Below are 18,122 nucleotides of genomic sequence, written 5' to 3'. Positions count from 1 at the left end.
GTGTGAGTGTGTGTGTGTGTGTGAGAGAGAGTGTGTGAGTGAGTGAGTGTGTGTGTGTGAAAAGTAATTTTGTTGTGTTTTTTACCATTATTATTATTAATAATTTTAAAATATGTCTATATAGTTTGTATTAATTTTTATTTCAGTTGCAGTTATTTTAGCAGATCAAGTTAAGAGAAAATGATAAATGTAGTATTGTATGTAATGTCAGGTGAAGTGTGTTTGAGTGCAGTCACCTGATGGGCTGGATCTGGGCCTGCGAGTCTCGGCCGTGTCTGCGGTTCATGAGTTCAGTGTAGGTCATCAGCACCAGAAGCTTCTCGCTGCTGTAGTGTTTGGGCCAGTCCATCTTCTCCAGAGCAAACGTCTGACAAACCAACACACGTCCCTCAGAAAACAGCTCATATAAACCCTCAGAATCGCTCTGAAGCGCTCCGTACCTGCAGGAGCAGCAGGTTGGGTTTCCTCCGGCGGAACGGCGGCACGGGTTTGTCCTTCGGCACCAAGAACTCACGGATGATCTGAAACATCAGCAAACCAGTCTGAATGTGCGCATTCACAAAACATCTCAAAGCAGCTCGTAACTCGCCGATTTAGGAGACAATCTTAAAAATATCGGGCGTGTCAGTCCTAAACGTAGGACTCCTAAATGTTTGCTCTAAGAGTATTTCACAAAGCGTTTAAAACTAGCTCCTAAATCTGTGAAAGGTTAGGAGCCGTGAAGAGGAGTCCTAAGCCACAAACTATCCTAAAAGAGCTGTTTCTGGCAATCTGCCTCAGAACAGAAACAGTTCAGAAACGTCTGACGATAATGAGCTTTTAAAAAGATATCGCCTTTGGTTTCGGACGTTATCCTAACTCCAGATTCTGCTTTGATTATATCCTTGTTTTCATTAAGCAGCTGCTGAAGAAGTAACAGCTGTTCTTTTAGCTGTTTTACGTTTGCATGTCTTACTATCAGCCATGATTATTCTACTCTGTAGATACATCTACATCTAACTAACACAATAAAAACATGATAACATAATAAAAAACATGACTTTTGAAAATTAAAAAGTTTTTGCAAATAAACTCTTCATCTTTATTTGAATGTGGCAATTAACATTTTTATTTTTAAACCTTTATTTGAATATTGCAACATAATATCATGCTCTACAATATTTCCATGAATAAATCTCTGACAGACTATCAGCCAATCACGGTGTGCATTGTTAATAAGCTTGATGACATCACCCATAGCAACGAGGTAAACCCCGCCCCCTTACTCTGAGCTTAAGACTTCTCTCTATTCCTTAGTACAAGTTAGTCTCAGCAGCTCTGTGAATAGGTGTGAAGAGAAAACTGCTATACTGCTATTTAGGAGACCTTTTAGTGGCAAGATAAAATGTTTTGTGAATACGGGCCCTGATGTCCTACATGAAGAAACCAGACTATAATACTCACCTCAGTAAAGGGGAACTGCTCACACGCCAGCGTCTTCCTGCAAACACCATTACACACTCTTAAAGGGACAGTTCACCCAGAAATTAACATTTGCTGTTCATTTACTCTCCCCTTTGTTCTTCAGTAGAACAGTAGAGAAGATTTTTTTAGCTGAAACCTGTCCTTGGTGATTCATACAATGCGAGTCAACAGCTGCTGTCACTTGAGAATAAAAAAAAGCATATCAAGGAGCACAACATGAATCCCTGTGGCTCCTGACGATATATTGAGGTCTTATGAAGAGAAACGATCGGTCTGTGCAAGAAACTGAACATTATTTACAGCATTATCACCTGTAATCCAGAGCCTCAGGCAAATGAACCAGAGTGATGTCCGGTTCACGAACGAATCACTCTTTTGAACCGATTCTTTTTAGTGAACTACTGTGGAGCCAGTTCGGACTGAAGCATCTGAATCAGTTCACAACTTGAGTGGCACAGAACTACAAGTTACTCAAAACGATTATTTTCCATGAACTGGATCTTTTGGGCAGTTTGTTTCAGTGAACTGGTTCAATTCATTAGTTTGTTTACATATCAGCGGCTCATCGGTCTTTTCCTCAGCTCAGTGAGTGCTGGAGGAACTGCAGCTGAATCAGTTCATTCATCACAGGATCAGATTCGCCCGTATTTCAGCTTGTTTCTGGTCGCAGTGACTGTCAGGCGTCTGAAGTTTGTTTTGATGGAGTATCTTGTAGCTCTGTGCCGCTCGAGCCGTGAACTGATTCAGACGCTTCAGTCTGATTTGGTGAACTGGTTCCACAATCGATAAAATCCCAGAAAATATTGAGATATTGTTTTTTGTCCATATCGCACACCCCTGCAGCACATGTGTATTTTTTTACGTACTTCTTGATGCTGGCTTCGACGGAGGACGCCTGGCGAGTGCGTTCGGTGCGGTGCCACTCACAGGGACACTGGGAATCGTAGTCCTGCGGCGAACAGAAGCGCTCGCTCTCACAGAACACACAGCCGCTGCGCTCGTGCGCTTTAGCCGAGCCTACGAGACACGAGAGGAGCTCAGTAAACACTGACGAGTCTCAGCTCAGTAAGCGTGTCGAGGAATCAGACCATACTGATACTGACCAGGGTGTCGACAGACCAGACAGTGCGTGACCTTCTTCACCGCGACCTCTGACCTTTCAGCTCTGTCTGCATCCCACTCAATGAACCTGCAGTCAAGCAGAAACACACTGAACTCTGAACCAACACGCACTTTTACCCAGTGGGCAACAGAGGTTTAAAAAAAGACAGTACTTTGGATCAAATGCAGGCTTGGTGAGCAGAAGAGAATCTTACTGTTCAAAAACATTTGACTGGTAGTGTATACACACACACACACTGCCGTTCAAGATTGGGATCAGTTTTTATTAATTTTTATTTATTTGTTTAGTTTGAGTTATTTTAGTACTTCGAATTAAACCACATGAAAACGAGAAATTGAAGAGGCATCATACCAATCACAAGTGCAGTATGGAGTACCTCAAGGCTCAGTACTAGGACCGTTACTTTTCACTCTTTACATGTTACCCTTGGGAGATATTATCAGGAAACACGGTGTTAGCTTTCACTGTTATGCTGATGATACTCAGCTCTATATTTCTTCACGGCCCGACGAAACATACCAATTTGCAAAACTAACAGAATGCATAGTTGATATAAAAACTGGATGACTAATAATTTCCTACTGCTAAATTCTGAAAAAACCTCTGCATGTAATAACCTAAAACACTTGAAGACATCACAATTGATGTCAAATATGTAAATCAAACTGACGTCAAAAACTTGACATGACTTTAACTTGCTGTAAATTAAACGTCATACATATATTGGCCTAAAAATATATTAAAACAATTTTAGTGTGGGATTAACTTAACCTATTTTCAAATTGCTGTCCAAACTTAATTTAAAATGATGTTACAGCATTTTGATCAAGTCTTGACTCATATTTGATGTCAAATTGATATCAAGGTGCCTGTTGGGTAAAAAGGCCAGAACTGTCTGTTTAAATAATACAATAAACAATATTACAATTAAAACAGCCTGACTAATGTGAGAAAACAAAAATAACCTGGAGTATTGGAGTATAATAAAGCAGCGGTTCTCAAACAGGGGCTGGTGTAATCTAAATTAAAATACATAAAATTAAGATGTAAAAAACTATACGAAAAAAATATACAAATATTTATTCCCCTCTTCTCAATAACTTTTTTGTTTGAAGAACAAACAGATCTTGAATCGTCTAAAAATGTGACAAAACATGATTAATTAATTTAATATCAATACTCACAGTCTCTGTTAGTAAAATCATAAAAAAAAACAAGCATCTTTGTCACAATTACAGCAGAAATATTGGAAATAGCTTATATAAGGAAGCATTTATCATTAATATACTAATAATATTTTGAATTAGATACATTTTTTTATTTTCTGTTTTCACTTTATTTTAGTTAATGTTTTAGTAATTTTAGTTGTTTTTGTTTTAAAAATTCTAAAAAAAATTATTTAATTGCTTGTTTAGTTTTAGTTATTTTAGTATTTCAAATTAAACCAAATGATAATGAGAAATGTTGCCTTGGCAACCAGCTGAAATAAAATAACCAAGTTGGTTTTAATTTTAGTTATTAATCCTGAATAGAGTACGATTCATACTTTTGAAGAAGACTTTTTCCTTTCAGATTCTGAATCAGCTTCAGTGTCTGTTCTTTGCCGACTCCGGCGACGCCCTACAGGACCAGAAAGAGAACAGCACAACATTCACTATAACGTTTCATCATTTCAGAAAGCCTTTCATCCTATAAATCTGCTGAACCTTGGGGATGTAGTCGCAGCCGAGGAGAACGGCCAGCCCCACGAGAGTGTCTCTGGAAAGCCCGAGTTCGGCCCGAACACGAGACGTCTGATAGCAGTCCACCTGAGGATCCTGCAATAAAAACATAAATTGTTGACAAATATTCTTGTTGTGGAGTAGCCGTTTGACTTCATGTGAGCTAGTGTAAGAGCCTGCAGTACTGTGGTTTGACCAGTGAGGCGCTGTAGAGCAAAACAGTAATTCAGAGCAAACGCAGCCGAACAGCGTTTGGATGAAGATGTAAATATATGCTGCGCTCTTTCCTCTCAATAACGAAATAAACAACAAAAACTGACAGCGGTGAGAAAGCAGCAGTTAAGAAAGCATCTGATTACAGCGATGTGATGTTTGCACGAGCTCTGCGTTTATTTATATAATACTTTATGCAGCAGACAGCCTTAAACCAAGCAGCTTTACAGCATTAAACATGAAAAGCCAGAGTCAGTGTCGCTTTCAGTTAGAATTACAACTTTATTTTCTGTTATAAAGCAGCTCTCCAGTGTGGAGCTAGCTAGCGATAAATCTGTTTATTAGTGGGAAAATATATTACATTAAACTGATAGTTTGGTTTGCAGAGATCGAAGCTTGATCTAGCTCAGGACTGTTTTGATTATTATAATAACCCTATAAAGTATTTTAAGAGATTATGTTGTGAATAAAATAGTTTATCCAAAAATAAAGCGTGTTATCTCTTACATTTATTTTGTTTCTTATCCATATAAAAGACTAACAAAAGGAGATGTTAGGCAGAATAATGTTTCATATAGCTAATTAAATGGTGAATAAGAGAGTTTCTCAGACAAATATATTTATTTCTATAAATGAATCATATAATAATTATAATTACATAATATGATTTTAAAAAGCTGAAGTGATTAACTTTATTTATTTGTTAGAATATGTATAACTCAATATTTTAACTAACTGCAAAAGCTGAATAATCAATCAAAGTCTACCGATTAATCAGTGAAATAATCGTCGATTAGTTGTCAGATTAATCGATTGTCAAAATAATCGTTTGTTGAAACCCTAGCGTGGAGACTTAAACAGGAGTAGGAACCTTTGTAGTCATGTTGAAGTTCCTGTAGACGGTCTGAGCGCCGTATAAGAAGACATCTCCGTCGTTAGTGATGCATCCGTCCACAGCGCCCCGTGAGTCCAGATAAGCACACATGGCCTCCGCTTCGCCCGCCGCCGACACCCACGGCACTCCCAGACAGTCCAGCATCTCAGCGCACTGTGCAGAAACACTTTAACCCTTTAAAGGGGTCCTATTATGCTCTTTTACAAAGTCTTGATTTTGTTTTGGGGGTGTACTAGAACAGGCTCTCATACTAGGTTGTTCGAAAAACACATTATTTTTCACATATTTTACATTATTACAACACCTCTCTCCCCAGTCTGGCATGAACGGCTCGAATAGTTCCTGTATCAAGTGAAGGCTCGTCTTGAACATAGAACATCTAAACATTTTGTAATATGATTTTGAAGTACCATTTCCACAGTCAAGCAATGTCTGATTTTAAAATGGTTTTTACAGGAGGTTTTTTAAGTTTTCAATTGATATATAATTTATGATGATTTATAAAGCGTGATAGGGAAAAAGGCAACCTTTGTGATTCCTGTCATGATGTAGATTTTTGAGGAGCACTCTTGTCATAAATTAATGTATTACTGTTCCTACATAATTTGTAACAAAAAACTGTGATAAAATAGCTATTTAGAAGTCTTAGACCTTTCCAACGATATATAGTTTGTCATGATTAGATTAGGATTTATTTGGTAATATGTGACCCTGCAGCACAAAAGCAGTGTTAAGTCGCTGGGGTAAGATCGTGTTCCATGAAGATATTTTGTAAATTTCCTACCGTAAATATATCAAAACTTAATTTTTGATTAGTAATATGCATTGCTAAGAACTTCATTTGAACAACTTTAAAGATGATTTTCTCAATATTTAGATTTTTTTGTACCCTCAGATTCCAGATTTTCAAATATTGTCCTATCCTAACAAACCATACATCAATGGAAGCTTATTTATTCAGTAAAAATGGACCCTTATGACTGTTTTGTGCTACATATAGTGAAGTATGGTGGATGCTGCACACTGGTGGTGGTTGAAGAGATTCCCTTCTTCCAATTAAAGCGCTTAGAGTACCCAGAAAAGCGCTATATGAATGCAAGGAAGTATTATTAAGTAAACTTAGGTGACAGTTCAGCGGTTCTAACAGCATGTGGAGAAGGAAAGCAGGCTCACCTCTCTCAGCACGGCCTTGAATCGGGCTCTGCTGGTGTTTTTAGCAGCGGTGGGTTTGGCCTTGGCTCCGCCGTATCTCATCTCGCTGCGTTTGCTCATGGTCTGGGCTTTGATGCTCGGCGCGTCTCCCTCCATCACAAACACCAGCTTCACACCCATCAGCGTGAGCGAGGACACGCGGAAGAACAGGTTCCTGCGCGACACACAGCATCCACACCTGAGCCAGTCTGTAATAAACGGCTCAGATCTGTCCGACTGCTTCCAGACTCACCTGAGATGCGGTTTGGTGACTCTTCCCATCATGCCCTGCACGTGCTGGGCCTCGCAGACCCACAGGCTGAGGTCCACGGCGAGGGTCTGTCCTGACAGACTGTAGAGCGGCACAGACTGCCGGACCGGATCCAGGACGGACCAGAGCTCAGAGACACCCATCGCCTGCAGAAACACACACCAGCTCGCTTCACAACATACAGACTTCCAAACAAGACCAATATGCTAAAAGCACTTAACACAACAACAACAACTCTTTAAAAAAAAACTATAACATACTACTTATATATAAAATATTTAACATCTCTGTGTATATATACTATTTATAATATTTTATTATATATGGGATCAGTAAGATTTTTTATGTTTATTAAATAAGTCTCTTCTGCTCATCAAGGCTGCATATATTTGATCAAAAATATAGAAAAAAAACAGTAATATTGTGAAATAATATTGCAATTTAAAATAATGGTTTTCTATTTTAATGTGCTTTAAACTGTAATTTATTTCTGTGATGCGCAGCTGTATAATCATTTATAAAATATTGTATGTATGACATATATACACTACTGTCTATTACATATATTGTTCAAAACATTGTATTATTTAATATATCACACTGAACGCAGTAAACTAAAGTATCCACTGTTCAGATGAACAAAACACAAAATACCGTCTACTCGGATATCACAGCGATACAGTTTATGAGAAGGAAAGGTTACTTACATGTGTTATATGTATCTTGATGGATAAAAGGTCGGTGTTTATATATTTAAGCTGTTTTTTTGCGAATGTTTTTGTTGAGTGAAGCTTCGGTTTGAATGTTTGAACTCGCGCCTGTCGCAGATCTCGCGCGTCATCAGCGCCTCCAGCGGCCGGGAGGAGAAGCGCGCCTTCCGCTCACAGCGCGGTGCAAACTCAGAATTATTTTCATTTTTAGTGTGAAATAATAAAGACAAACAATTTATACGAAAGCAAGATTAATAACTGTAATAATAATAATAAGTAAATGTGAGCGGGCAAGTGAATTGTTCCGGATGTGACGTGTCCAGAGACCCGTATGTAGGTGACGTGTCTCAATCCCGGAACTCATCGCAGCAGGAGCTTCTCGAGAATTCCTCACAAACATCACGAAAACAACACGATACGCGTGAGTAATTCAGTGAAGTACACTATTGATACTCTTTATTAGATTCTCGTGTCGTCGCATCACACTCTCGATCTCAAAAAAAGGAATGTTAGCGATTATGATTTTATGATGTGCTTTTAAATGCCTTACAGCAGCATCATTGAGGAGGAGTATGAGTATTTTAATCGCGCTTTCAAGTCCTTTACCTAATACTATGGTGTTATTACATAACGTTACATTTATAATCAGTATTGTATAAAGCGCTATATGTGACCCTGGAGCACAAAACCAGTCATAAGAGTCAATTTCCTGAAACTGAGGTTTATGCATCATCTGAAAGCTGAATAGATAATCTTTCCATTGATGTATGGTTTGTTAGGATAGGACAATATTTGAAAATCTGGAATCTGAGGGTGCAAAAAAATCTAAATATTGAGAAAATCATCTTTAAAGTTGTTCAAATGAAGTTCTTAGCAATGCATATTACTAATCAAAAATTAAGTTTTGATATATTTACGGTAGGAAATTTACAAAATATCTTCATGGAACACGATCTTACTTAATATCCTAATGATTTTTGGCATAAAAGAAAAATCGATAATTTTGACCCATACAATGTATTGTTGGCTATTGCTACAAATATAACTGTGCTACTTATGACTGCTTTTGTGCTCCAGGTTTATTCGCTCGCTCCCATGAAAAGACCACAGAAGACATTTGTAGAAGACATATTTTTGTAAAGGTTGGAGCTTCGGATTTTATGGGATTTTGTCAAAGCTCAAATAAAGATTAATATAATATTTGAAAACTGCCTTCGACTCTGCGTCTCTTTTTCTGTATCCTGGTTCGTTTTTGCAGTGTGATATTTGTGACCCTGGAGCACAAAACCAGTCTTAAGTGTAAATTTTTAAAAATTGAGATTTATGCATGTATGGTTTGTTAGGATAGGACGATATTTGGCCGAGATACAACTATTTTAAAATCTGGAATCTGAGGGTGCAAAAAAATCTAAATATTGAGAAAATCATCTTTAAAGTTGTTCAAATTAAGTTCTTAGCAATGCATATTACTAATTCAAAATTAAGTTTTGATATATTTACAGTAGGACATTTACAAAATATCTTCATGGAACATGATCTTTACTTAATATCCTAATGATTTTTGGCATAAAAGAAAAATGTATAATTGTGACCCATACAATGTATTGTTGGCTATTGCTACAAATATACCCCAGCGACTTAACACTGCTTTTGTGCTCCAGGGTCACATATATATATATAAAAGTGCCCCTTTTTGCAGAGTTGTAGCGTGCCGCTGCATGAGACCCCGTGCTCTTACAGGCAGTAGTTTGTGAGCTGGTCTGTGCTGTTTTGCAGTGAGATGGTGACTGACGTGCAGCTGGCCATCTTCGCTAACATGCTGGGCGTCTCGCTCTTTCTGCTGGTGGTTCTCTATCATTATGTGGCCGTGAACAACCCCAAGAAGCTGGAGTGAGGCTGTGAGAGAGACAGGTGAGCGGACACAGCGTATCCCAGCAGCCTCTGCTCCGTCTCAGTAGATGATCATCACTGCTGTGTGTCTCTGTTTCAGGATGAGGACGAGGAACCGGACGCTCAAGCAGCCTGGACATCTGCATTTTGTATGAAAATGATGTGAATAAATTGTCAGAGTGTGAGACTGTGTGTGCGTGCGTTCTTCATGTTAATCACAAGACGGCGTTCTTTCAGAAACACATGGGTGTTTATTGCTTTCACAGAGAAACGGTGTTTAATTCGGCGTGAACGGACTCGGACTCGCTTCACAATCCTGTTCAAAACAAAGCTTCCCGCATCACTTCACATGACAGAATAAACTCCACTCCAGCCACACGTTTAAAAGGGGTTCTTTTCCTTTAAATAACCACAATATGTTTTATTGCACATACTAAATATACACTAGTATATATGTTATTGAAACATTTTTGCATTATTCTCCTTTTGTAAAATTGAATAAACTATTTTTTTCACTTTTGATATAATATTTATACGTGTATATAGTAGATTTTTTTTCCTTTTTAATTTGTCCTGTTTCCTAAAAAGGAATTTTGCGACTTCTAGTTTAATTTTATTTGAAATTTGCTGAAATATCAGACATGTACCAAACATGGTAATACCCTGGTACTGCCGTACATTTTTAATTACTTCATTTAATATTTTTAATTAATATTCAACATAATTGTCGTTGTTTCTGGGCAATAAGATGACCGTGATTTTATAGTAATCAAACAATAGCACGGTATTTTCATCAGAAGTCATCGCTGTACCACGGTACGTTATTGTAGGTGACAGTACGTGATATAAACATGTTATCCGAACCTGTATCATTCTTTATCATTTGCCAAATCATAAACATATAGTTTCTGAGCTCTGCGGCAGCTAGTGCTGGTTAGCATTCGCTAGCTTCACAGCAGCGATTTCATGACAAAACCAGCATTGTTGTCGGACAAAACACCTAAACACGATTCCGAGCAAGCATGAGTTTGTCATCGCCGTGTTGAGAATAAATACCTGCGTTTATTCCTTCCTCAGCGATCACTAGGCGACTCTTTAAACCCAAACAAACCCGACTCACAGGAACAGCGAGCTGACCGCTGATTGGCTCGAGAGCGCAGCGCAGCGACAGCTGATTGGCTCGCTCAACAGCTCCGCGCGTAGAGATTGGTTGGTTTGATTCCAAGGACGTAGTAAAACCATAATAAAACATCTTAAAATGGACTTATTTTAATGCTCGTCGAGTTTCTACGATTTTATATTTTTGGAAATTATTGCAAAATCTGATTATTCACATGTTTTTAATACTGAGATTCAAGATTCTATGTATATTTTTAAAATATCTAATTCAGAGCGAGTTGTTTACGAGTATTTACTTTTATAAAACTTAATAATTTGATCAAAAGGAAATTTATAATTCCTTCATAATTCGCGGTTTGAAAAGAGTTGGAGGATGCGGGCATCGATCCCGCTACCTCTCGCATGCTAAGCGAGCGCTCTACCATCTGAGCTAATCCCCCTGCGCGTGCTGCTTACTGCGCTGCGTACTACACAATCGCTCTATCAGCGCTCGACAAATTGTATATTTATGTTTATTAAATACACGTTTATTCCATTAAATAAATACTTAAATTAGCTTTTAATTCAAGATTTCCTTACATCAATATTAAAACCGTGTAGAAGACCAGTTTGGACCAGAATATGAATATTTTAAATAGGCAAAGTTGGTCAAAAACTGTAAAAGACTGGTTAGGCTGGTTAATGTTGCATGGAAGTGTCCAGCAAAGAAATTACCTTTCAAATCGTTGACCAGTTAAACCAGTTCATCTGGTCTGGTTTGATGAATGTGTTCATACCGTTATCTTGAACAGTGATATTTCTGTCCGCTTTCACTCCACTACATTTCCTAATTAAAATGTATACTTTTACTCTGATACATTTCCCCGAAGCATATTCGTTACTTACTATAAAATAAAGTGGGAAGAACACCGACTGCAGGAAAGCGGGTTTGACGAATCAGTGGTTTGGCGTCTGCAAGTTAGACTCCTAAAAACACAACCGCGGATGATTCTTTTTCTTTCTTTTTTTACTCAAGTCGAGCCTGAGGTGTGCGATACGTGATTTATTTATTGTAGATGGCAAACATGCTTCTGTATGTTTTTTTCTATATTTATATAATTTAATATAATCCATATCACACAAAGAGTGTCGTTTTTTCTTCAGATATCAGCATGATAACAAATGTAATAATCATTTTATACACGTTTAATAAAGTTGGCATTAAGTGACTTACATTTTAGACACAACATGGCCTGTTTTTGCTCAATATTACTAACAAAAATAGTTCCAAACAAAGATCACACCGCACTGTTTTGCGTCTCTGAGCAATGGACGGAGTTTACTTATTGAACGAATCAGTGTTTTAAACGAGTCGGTTGAATAAATGATTCAGTGATTCACTCATTAACAAAGTCACAAAGTTTTGTTCCTGAATGAATCGGTCGTTTGAATCAGTCGTTTGAATGAATCGGTTGAATCTCAATGACTCATTAACAGTCACTTGCTGCCACCTACTGGCGGTTTTAATTTCACATTTCAACTTTTTTTTCCATGTTAAAAATCATTTTAAATATCAGTATTCAACGCTTTATGTTTAAAACAAAGCATTATTTATGCATTTGTAACTGCAGGTTAAATGCATCCATTTCCACTCTGAGCTACATTAAACTGTAAATACATCTAAATGCCACTTCAGATGCAGATTCCAGAAATGTTTTCTTATATTGGAATGAAAGATACTAAGTACCGGAAGAAGTGCTTCTTACTGTTACCCAAAAATACAAAATGGAAGAAAGAGTTAAAACTGAACACAATCTTGCTACTCAAGCTGTGCATGAAAAAAAGAAGTTCCCTCCTTCGAGCCGGATTCGAACCAGCGACCTAAGGATATCAGTGGCTTCACCGCTACAGTCCTCCGCTCTACCAACTGAGCTATCGAAGGGGTCGGAGATAATTGAGAATAACATGACATATGAATGGACATAAAAACAAAAACTTCAGTTCTACCATTGACTACAGGAGTAGCTCGCCCAACAAAGTAATATCTGCTAAAATTATACTCACCCACAGTTAATCTGAGATCAGGATGAGTTTGTTTCTTCATCAGATTTGTAGAAATGTAGCATTGCATCAGTGTCTCAGCAATGGATGCTCTGCAGTGAATGGGTGCCGTCAGAATGAGAGTCCAAACAGCTGATAAAAACATCACAATAATCCACAAGTAATCCACAGCACTCCAGTCCATCAGTTAACATCTGGAGAAGACAAAAGCTGAAACAAATCCAGCATTAAGACGTTTTTAACTAAAATACGAGTCCATAATCCATAATAACGCCGCTTCCTCCAGTAAAAAAGTGTTCTGGTCTGAATATATATATATATACATACATACATACATACATATGTTTTAAACAGAAGGCTTTGGGTTTCATTACACAACGAATATTGAAAAAAAAAAAAACACAGAATCAGTGAGCAGGACTGAACAGCATTGGTTTATTTATTTATAAATCATTTACAAAGTAACAAATCAGCTCATCTTACAGGACACACGCCTGCTTCAAACGATACATTGTGTTTCAACAATCTGGTTTCCATAGCAACCCTGTTATTCTGGCATCCGGGTCGGGTTTGATGACAGACAGTAAATCATCCATGCGCTCAGTCACATTAATAATGTTCAGTGTTCAAGTACAGAGCTCAGCCAGCAGCAGCAGTCATTAGTGATCCACACAGAGCTAAGAACACCGTGAAAAACATCTGCATAAAAGACAGACCTGTCAGCACAACAGATATAAAATCATGCAAACTGACAAAATAAAGCAAAGAAAGAGAAAGGGTCTGTTTGCATCACGCTCGCGACAGCAGCTCCTGCGCTCGGCTCTTGGCGGCAGACGTGGCGTCCTGCAGGTAAATCCAGGTGCTGTTGGTGAAGGATCTCAGGTGCTTCTGTAAGCAGTGCAGTGACACCTCGCCGCTACAGACACACAGATGAGAGTCCAAACAGCTGATAAAAACATCACAATAATCCACAAGTAATCCACACCACTCCAGTCCATCAGTTAACATCTGGAGAAGACAAAAGCTGAAACACATCCAGCATTAAGACGTTTCTAACTCAAATACATAGAGTTCATAATCCATAATAACTCTTCCTCCAGTGAAAAAGTGCATCTGGTGTTGTCTCTCACATCAGAATCCAGCCAAAAATCCATGTTTGTTTAGAGCTGTTTTGGCTTGCAAACAGTGCTTGATCTGTGCAGATTTCTCTCCTGATTCAGACCAGAACACTTTAGCATTATACTCGGATTTTAGTTAAGTCTTGATGGATTTGTTTCTTTATATATATACTTTATATATTCCAGGTGCTGTTGGTGAAGGACCTCAGGTGCTTCTGTAAGCAGTGCAGTGACACCTCGCCGCTACAGACACACAGAACACCAACACATTCACATGCAAGCCATCAGCCAATCAGAACAGAGCTTATTTGCATATAGAGGTTCTAAAGGTGAAACAGCAGAAACTGCAGCTGCATACTATCCGTCCTAAACAGTGTTTAAAAATAGAATTAGTATGTTCCAAATCATAGTATGTTGAAAAGAGTATGCCAAAGACTACTACTACTAGTGCAGATCGATGCACAAAAAGAGTGCACACTTGTAGGGCGTAGTGTAAGCAGGCGAATCAGTGTATCATGAAGGCTGGACTGCTGTTATATGTGTTTGTGAGGTGTTGTGTGTCACTGACTCGCAGGACTCCTGCAGGCTCCTCCAGACGCTCTGCAGCGCTGCGCTCAGATACTGCAGCGACGGGACGAGCACACGCTCCTGGACATACAGCAGCAGCTGCTTCACATACTCCAGCAGCTCAAACACGCTCTGCGGAGTGTTCGCTTGGACCTGAGGAGCGTGTTAACATCAGCACAGACCAGCATCACTACTGCCTTAACTAAAACCATGAAAACACTACCCCAAAACATTTACTCATTACCGAAGAAACATTTGAAGTACTAAAATAACAATTATTATAAACTATACAAACATAATTAAGAACAAAAAATAAAATAAAGTGGAAAAAAATAAAAACATAAAATGATACTAAAATAACACTGACACAAATACATAGAGGTTTGTGTGAGATCTGGTTGTAACTTATTTAATATAAGTTGTAACTGGTTGTAATATTTAATATTTAATATTGATATATTATTATTATTATTATTAATAATAATAATAATAAATATGATAAAAGAATAATAATTCAATTTTAATTATTAATAATAATAATAATAATAATAATAATACATGTAAATATAACATTTTATATTTTAGATATTTTGAATGAAAAATCGTCAATTATTATTATTATTAAATTAAAATATTCATATAAAATATATTTCTTTAATACTTTACATGAATTTCATTTTTAATAAATAATATTAAGAAAAATAATTTTGCAATTATTACTATCATTATTCAGCAAACATTTTAATTAATGATTTTTTTCAAATTATTATTATTATTTTATACTCACTGATATATTATATGTACTATATACATAATATACATTATAATATATCATTAATATAATGATTAATACATATAATATATATATTATTATATACTAAATAATAAATAAAAGAACATTTTAAAGACCACAATTTTTATGAAGAAAAGCAGCACAGAATATGTGCTCTAAGTGCTGACCCATTGGATGAGCAGCGGCACGTTCTCCTGCAGCCACAGCCAGAGCTCTGCGCTCCTCTGAGCGAGGAAGAGCGCGGTGACCTTCATCCGCTCGCGAGCGTCCTCCAGCAGCGGCGCAGTCGTCTCCAGCGCGCGCGAGTAATAGTGCGGCATGTTCTCCGCCAGCCAGCTGCAACACAAACACACCTGAGTCAGGTGACACGCAGCAGCAGGGTTAGCACACGCCTGACGCTAGCTCACCTGACGCTCTGCTGGCCGCAGTGTGACGCTTTACTCCAGGCCTGCTGGGATACGGCCGTGACCCCTGACCTCTTCAGGCACAGCGCTGTGGTGGAGCCGGCGAACGACCCCTGCGACCGCACGTCATGCGCGACGAAGCCCGCCACGAACACCAGTGACATCATCAGCATGCGCCACCACGGGAACCCCCGACCGCGCATCTTCTGCTGCAGAGACTGATGGGAAACACAAGCATGACACACAGTAAAACATCTGAACAACAGCTGAAATGATAGATTTACTACATTTAAAAATAATCCTTTGAACCTGAACTCAAAATAAATCTGTAAAATATATTTATTTAGATGCCTCAGTCATCTGGTAAGTTTGTGGTAACTACACATTGGGGGGGGAAAAAAGTAATTAAAAAAAAATATCAGCAATTTCTTATTTTCATGCAAAGTACTAAAACTATATAATAAATCAAACTAAATACTAATCTAAAAAAATTAAAAATTAAAACCCAAAAACGAATAAACACAATGAAAACACAACAGAATAACTCAAACTTTAACTAAAATTAAAACGAACACAGAAAACCTAAAAAATGTACCAATTCAAAATATGAACAAAGATAGTGCTAATTTCACATGCATGTCAAAACGGCATCAAAATAAAAGTCCTACACGATGTCAAAATACATATCAGCCAAAATAGAATGAATTTACAACAGAACTGACATTTTTAAATAAAAAGAAAAGCCAAATATTGGCTGATATATTGTCCTTAGCAATGTATTAATATATACAGTCAAACCAAAATTATTCAGACTCCAGATATAATTTATTACTAGTGTGTGCAGGACACTATAGTTCATTTCTGTAAGTGAGGAGAGCAAAATAAAGTAAACTATGACATATTATACCCAGAATCTCTTCATACAGTGGACTAACAGTATGGGATCAGAAATGATTCAGACACTTTGAGCTGAGCATGTTTTTCTTTAATTGCTAATGTGATCTTTTTACACCACAGACTGAACTAAATGAAGCATTGCTTGGTAACCGGTTGAGCTAGATTGGTTTTATCTAATTGTCAAAATACATATCAGCCAAAATAGAATGAATTTACAACAGAACTGACATTTTTAAATAAAAAGAAAAGCCAAATATTGGCTGATATATTGTCCTTAGCAATGTATTAATATATACAGTCAAACCAAAATTATTCAGACTCCAGATATAATTTATTACTAGTGTGTGCAGGACACTATAGTTCATTTCTGTAAGTGAGGAGAGCAAAATAAAGTAAACTATGACATATTATTATACCCAGAAACTCTTCATACAGTGGACTAACAGTATGGGATCAGAAATGATTCAGACACTTTGAGCTGAGCATGTTTTTCTTTAATTGCTAATTTGATCTTTTTACACCACAGACTGAACTAAATGAAGCATTGCTTGGTAACCGGTTGAGCTAGACTGGTATTATCTAATTGTGTTCTTACATTTATCAGCTGAATTCATTACATACCTTTCTATCAAAGTTGTCTGACATTATCAAGATAATAACTGAGTTCTTGTCATATTTTATTACCATTTCCTAAACTATACTGAATAAAATGTGATAACGTGAGAAAGGATAATAAATTATTATCTAAAATAATTTAAAATTAAAACCCAAAAACGAATAAACACAATGAAAGCACAACAGAATAACTCAAACTTTAACTAAAATTAAAACGAACACAGAAAACCTAAAAAATGTACCAATTCAAAATATGAACAAAGATAGTGCTAATTTCACATGCATGTCAAAACGGCATCAAAATAAAAGTCCTACACGATGTCAAAATACATATCAGCCAAAATAGAATGAATTTACAACAGAACTGAAAATTTTAAATAAAAAGAAAAGCCAAATATTGGCTGATATATTGTCCTTAGCAATGTATTAATATATACAGTCAAACCAAAATTATTCAGACTCCAGATATAATTTATTACTAGTGTGTGCAGGACACTATAGTTCATTTCTGTAAGTGAGGAGAGCAAAATAAAGTAAACTATGACATATTATACCCAGAATCTCTTCATACAGTGGACTAACAGTATGGGATCAGAAATGATTCAGACACTTTGAGCTGAGCATGTTTTTCTTTAATTGCTAATGTGATCTTTTTACACCACAGACTGAACTAAATGAAGCATTGCTTGGTAACCGGTTGAGCTAGATTGGTTTTATCTAATTGTGTACTTGTATTTATCAGCTGAATTCATTACATACCTTTCTATCAAAGTTATCTGACATTATCAAGATAATAACTGAGTTCTTGTCATATTTTATTACCATTTCCTAAACTATACTGAATAAAATGTGATAACGTGAGAAAGGTGTCTGAATACATTTGGGTTTGACTATAAATATATATAAAATATAATACATGCTGATTAACACGTATATGAAGCATCAGTAAAGTCAACGGGATGATGTGTGTGTGAGAGAGCGAGAGAGAGAGAGAGAGAGAGAGAGTGTGTGTGTGTGTGTGTGAGTGTGTGTGTGAGTGTGTGTGTGTGTGTGTGTGTGAGAGTGTGTGTGAGTGTGTGTGTGTGTGTGAG

The 18,122-nt window shown here is 37.2% G+C and overlaps 3 protein-coding genes and 2 non-coding genes across 5 annotated transcripts in view; 1 reads left to right on the top strand and 4 right to left on the bottom strand.

Annotated features, from left to right (window-relative positions):
* gen1 (GEN1 Holliday junction 5' flap endonuclease) overlaps nucleotides 1–7,719 on the bottom strand; it is a 12,929-nt gene extending 5,210 nt beyond the window's left edge. Inside the window, exons 1-11 of the mRNA XM_016539375.1 lie at nucleotides 7,586–7,719; nucleotides 6,861–7,024; nucleotides 6,590–6,782; nucleotides 5,393–5,569; nucleotides 4,294–4,404; nucleotides 4,134–4,207; nucleotides 2,568–2,653; nucleotides 2,331–2,481; nucleotides 1,444–1,480; nucleotides 441–521; nucleotides 237–367 (exon numbers count right to left, since the gene is read on the bottom strand). Of these exons, the coding sequence (XP_016394861.1) occupies nucleotides 237–367; nucleotides 441–521; nucleotides 1,444–1,480; nucleotides 2,331–2,481; nucleotides 2,568–2,653; nucleotides 4,134–4,207; nucleotides 4,294–4,404; nucleotides 5,393–5,569; nucleotides 6,590–6,782; nucleotides 6,861–7,021 (1,202 nt within the window). The 5' untranslated portion in view covers nucleotides 7,022–7,024; nucleotides 7,586–7,719. The remainder of the gene's footprint in view (nucleotides 1–236; nucleotides 368–440; nucleotides 522–1,443; nucleotides 1,481–2,330; nucleotides 2,482–2,567; nucleotides 2,654–4,133; nucleotides 4,208–4,293; nucleotides 4,405–5,392; nucleotides 5,570–6,589; nucleotides 6,783–6,860; nucleotides 7,025–7,585) is intronic.
* A 191-nt stretch (nucleotides 7,720–7,910) lies between these two features.
* Nucleotides 7,911–9,663, top strand: ost4 (oligosaccharyltransferase complex subunit 4 (non-catalytic)). The gene is made up of 3 exons (XM_016539357.1): nucleotides 7,911–8,009; nucleotides 9,365–9,499; nucleotides 9,579–9,663. The coding sequence occupies exon 2, from the start codon at nucleotides 9,369–9,371 to the stop codon at nucleotides 9,480–9,482; it is 114 nt and encodes a 37-aa protein (XP_016394843.1). The 5' UTR covers nucleotides 7,911–8,009; nucleotides 9,365–9,368; the 3' UTR covers nucleotides 9,483–9,499; nucleotides 9,579–9,663.
* Nucleotides 9,664–10,964: 1,301 nt separating this feature from the next.
* Nucleotides 10,965–11,037, bottom strand: trnaa-agc (transfer RNA alanine (anticodon AGC)). The gene has a single exon. It is a non-coding gene; the product is annotated as a tRNA-Ala (tRNA).
* Nucleotides 11,038–12,429: 1,392 nt separating this feature from the next.
* trnay-gua (transfer RNA tyrosine (anticodon GUA)) lies at nucleotides 12,430–12,518 on the bottom strand. The gene is given in 2 exon segments: nucleotides 12,430–12,465; nucleotides 12,482–12,518. It is a non-coding gene; the product is annotated as a tRNA-Tyr (tRNA).
* A 534-nt stretch (nucleotides 12,519–13,052) lies between these two features.
* Nucleotides 13,053–18,122, bottom strand: part of tmem214 (transmembrane protein 214) — a 13,800-nt gene continuing 8,730 nt past the window's right edge. Inside the window, exons 13-16 of the mRNA XM_016539364.1 lie at nucleotides 15,523–15,737; nucleotides 15,283–15,451; nucleotides 14,324–14,475; nucleotides 13,053–13,553 (exon numbers count right to left, since the gene is read on the bottom strand). Of these exons, the coding sequence (XP_016394850.1) occupies nucleotides 13,427–13,553; nucleotides 14,324–14,475; nucleotides 15,283–15,451; nucleotides 15,523–15,737 (663 nt within the window). The 3' untranslated portion in view covers nucleotides 13,053–13,426. The remainder of the gene's footprint in view (nucleotides 13,554–14,323; nucleotides 14,476–15,282; nucleotides 15,452–15,522; nucleotides 15,738–18,122) is intronic.

Source organism: Sinocyclocheilus rhinocerous, unplaced genomic scaffold (assembly GCF_001515625.1).
Source record: "Sinocyclocheilus rhinocerous isolate Xijiao unplaced genomic scaffold, SAMN03320098_v1.1 scaffold2682, whole genome shotgun sequence".
NCBI classification, from domain to species: domain Eukaryota; kingdom Metazoa; phylum Chordata; class Actinopteri; order Cypriniformes; family Cyprinidae; genus Sinocyclocheilus; species Sinocyclocheilus rhinocerous.
The sequence above is the reverse complement of the archived record's forward strand: the minus strand, read 5'-3'. Positions and strand labels throughout refer to the sequence as shown.

Excerpts from the sequence above, each read along its gene's own strand:
- ost4 (XM_016539357.1), top strand. The coding sequence starts at position 9,369 with ATGGTGACTGACGTGCAGCTGGCCATCTTCGCTAACATGCTGGGCGTC.